This window comes from Triticum urartu, chromosome 6 (assembly GCF_003073215.2).
Source record: "Triticum urartu cultivar G1812 chromosome 6, Tu2.1, whole genome shotgun sequence".
NCBI classification, from domain to species: domain Eukaryota; kingdom Viridiplantae; phylum Streptophyta; class Magnoliopsida; order Poales; family Poaceae; genus Triticum; species Triticum urartu.
The window spans coordinates 1009348-1012095 of NC_053027.1; the positions used below are offsets into that span (position 1 = coordinate 1009348).

The 2748-nt window shown below is 40.5% G+C and overlaps 1 protein-coding gene across 1 annotated transcript; it reads left to right on the forward strand.

The window, feature by feature from the left end:
* Positions 1–345: 345 nt before the first annotated feature.
* On the forward strand, positions 346–1545 carry LOC125513698 (wall-associated receptor kinase-like 22; the record flags this gene model as incomplete). Its single annotated transcript, XM_048678859.1, has 1 exon — positions 346–1545. A coding segment is annotated over one exon (1200 nt), but the record flags the coding sequence as incomplete, so codon positions are not given.
* Positions 1546–2748: the final 1203 nt, after the last annotated feature.

The following is a 2748-nucleotide window of genomic DNA, read 5'->3' on the forward strand; positions in this document are numbered from 1 at the left end:
TGCACACTACCAAACAACTGCAACGGGGCGTGTAAAAATTCTTTTGGAAATTACACATGCTCAAGTTGCCCACATAGAAAAGAGTTTGATCCGATAAAAAAGGCAATGTGTTACATCAGCGAAGAAACACAATATTCTTTTGGGTAAGTCATAGCTACCAATATCTCCTCATTGCAACTATAATTAACCAAATGCAGAGTGACTCAGAGAACAATGACTAAATGTAGGTATTGCAACTGGAAATGGATGTGGCCTTGGCTTCATAATTATTGTTTTTTTAGAAAAGGAGGACGACCCCCGGCCTCTGCATCTGGACGATGCATACGGCCATTTGGCTTCATAATTATTGTAGTCTGTGTAGTTGTATTCGCCAACAAGTGGAAGAAAGGCATCCAAAAGAGAATTCGACAAGCACACTTCAAGAAAAATAAAGGCCTACCCTTGCAGCAGTTGATCTCAGATGAAAGCGCCACAAACAAAACAAAGATATTCTCCTTGGAGGAACTAGAGAAGGCAACCAACAACTTTGATGTCACTCGTGTTCTTGGTCATGGAGGACATGGTATAGTTTATAAAGGGATTCTATCTGACCAATGGGTGGTGGCTATTAAAAAATCCAAAATTGTGGAGCAGACTGAGATAGACCAGTTTTTCAATGAGGTTGCTATCTTATCTCAAATCATCCATCGCAATGTGGTGAAGCTATTTGGTTGTTGCCTCGAATCTGAGGTGCCTTTTCTGGTGTACGAGTTTATATCTAATGGTACATTGCATGACCTTCTTCACGTTGATGTTACTGCCAAATGCTTGCTGTCATGGGATGATCGCATTAGGATTGCGGTAGAAGCAGCAGGGGCACTTGCTTATCTGCAATCGGCTGCTGCAATACCAATTTTCCATAGAGACGTGAAATCTTCTAACATACTATTGGATAGCAGCTTCGCTACAAAGGTTTCTGACTTTGGTGCTTCAAGGTCTCTTTCCCTCGATGAGACTCATGTGATGACTATTGTCCAAGGAACATTTGGTTACCTAGATCCAGAGTATTACCATACCGGGCAGCTAACTGAAAAGAGTGATGTGTATAGTTTTGGACTAATACTTGTGGAACTTTTGACAAGAAAAAAGCCAATTTTTATCAATGGTCTAGGTGCAAAACAAAACCTGTACCATTATTTCGTGGAAGGATTGCAAGAGGGAGCTATCATGGAAATAATGGATCCTCAGGTTGTCAAAGAGGCAAATCCGGAAGAGATTGATGATATTTGTTCACTTGCAGAAGCATGTTTGAGACTCAAAGGAAGAGACAGACCTACTATGAAAGAAGTAGACATGAGGTTGCAATTTCTGAGAACTAAGAGGCTAAGAAAATGCAAAATTCTCCCGGCTATTGATGGAGAGATTGATTGTTTTTTATGCCCAAAGGTTAGTAACTCTGATGCACAGATGAAGGTTGTCAATTCTGGTAATTCAACATCTGAAGGTATCTCCCGTTGCTACAGTCAAGAGCAAGAACTTTCATCCTCAGTCACTTTGCCACGCTAAGAATACATGTGCAATACCACAATCGCGTCCTTCCAAGTATTTCATCTGAATTACCACTTATTTTATATGGAGTTGGAGTATGTTACATAGATCACTTTAGAGGAGAGTATGTCATGTAGTTTCGCTTCCTGTATGTTTGCATAATTTATTTCTAGTCCCATGTCAATTGTGGACAATATATTACAATTATTTGCAGCAAATATGCCGATAAGGAATAATATAATATTATTACAATATTTTTAGCGTTGTCAACAAATTTCATACCTTCCGTTGCCGTTGGCTTTCTTGGTAGAGGCTCAGACTGGATCTGACGGATGCCTGATTAAGTTTAGCCAGACGGGTAGTTCACAGTATTTTTTATATTAACATCGTAAGACTTGCCAGACCAGATAAGTAGTAGCCAAGGCAAAATGAGAGCAAGAGTAAGGGACTGTTACATTTGATGTCTTTGGCTCTTTGCACAACGAGTATTGATGGCTTGGATAGCGCCAATTTAATTCTTTAGAAATGCCAAAATCCTGCACTCTGCAAGAGTCTTCAGCAATGTCAAACGCTCTAGGTGGTACGTCGTCTCGACCAGCACAGGGTGCAGGCTCATCACATCGGCCTCCCTGAGGACCTCTTCCACGTCACGAGCTGCTCGTCATTGGTTTTCAGGAACTGAACATTCGTTTCATGTACCATAAGTATTTATACGTATAAATATTACATAGGAGTATATTAAATCTATATCAAACGCACATGGCGGTCGCATAACAGGATAGGAGTCTAGGGAGCTTATCCTCTTTTTTGCCTTACCGGTTGTGATTCTGGGCATGTACTTTTATTTTATTTTCTTTGCTCCACTTGCGAACTGTAATACCTTTATGACTTTGTGCTACTTCGAGACTTTTCAATAAGATGGCTGCATGCATCATTATGATGCAGAGGCCGGGGCACGCCTCCATTTCCAACAGAAAAAAAGGAAGCTTAGCTTGCCTTTGACGAATTTCTAAGCCGTGTCGAAGTAGATCAGGTTCATATTGAAGCCGCCAATCTGACACAAAAATTAAGTCTGTTTTACATTGCTCAGAATGATATTGCTACGCATGTCAGACATTTCAACAGGTTGAGATGAGATTTATATGTGGAGGATGTATAAATACCATCATCCTTGCATAATTAAGCTGAGCCAATGTGGGCTGCTCTCTGATGATTCCAATG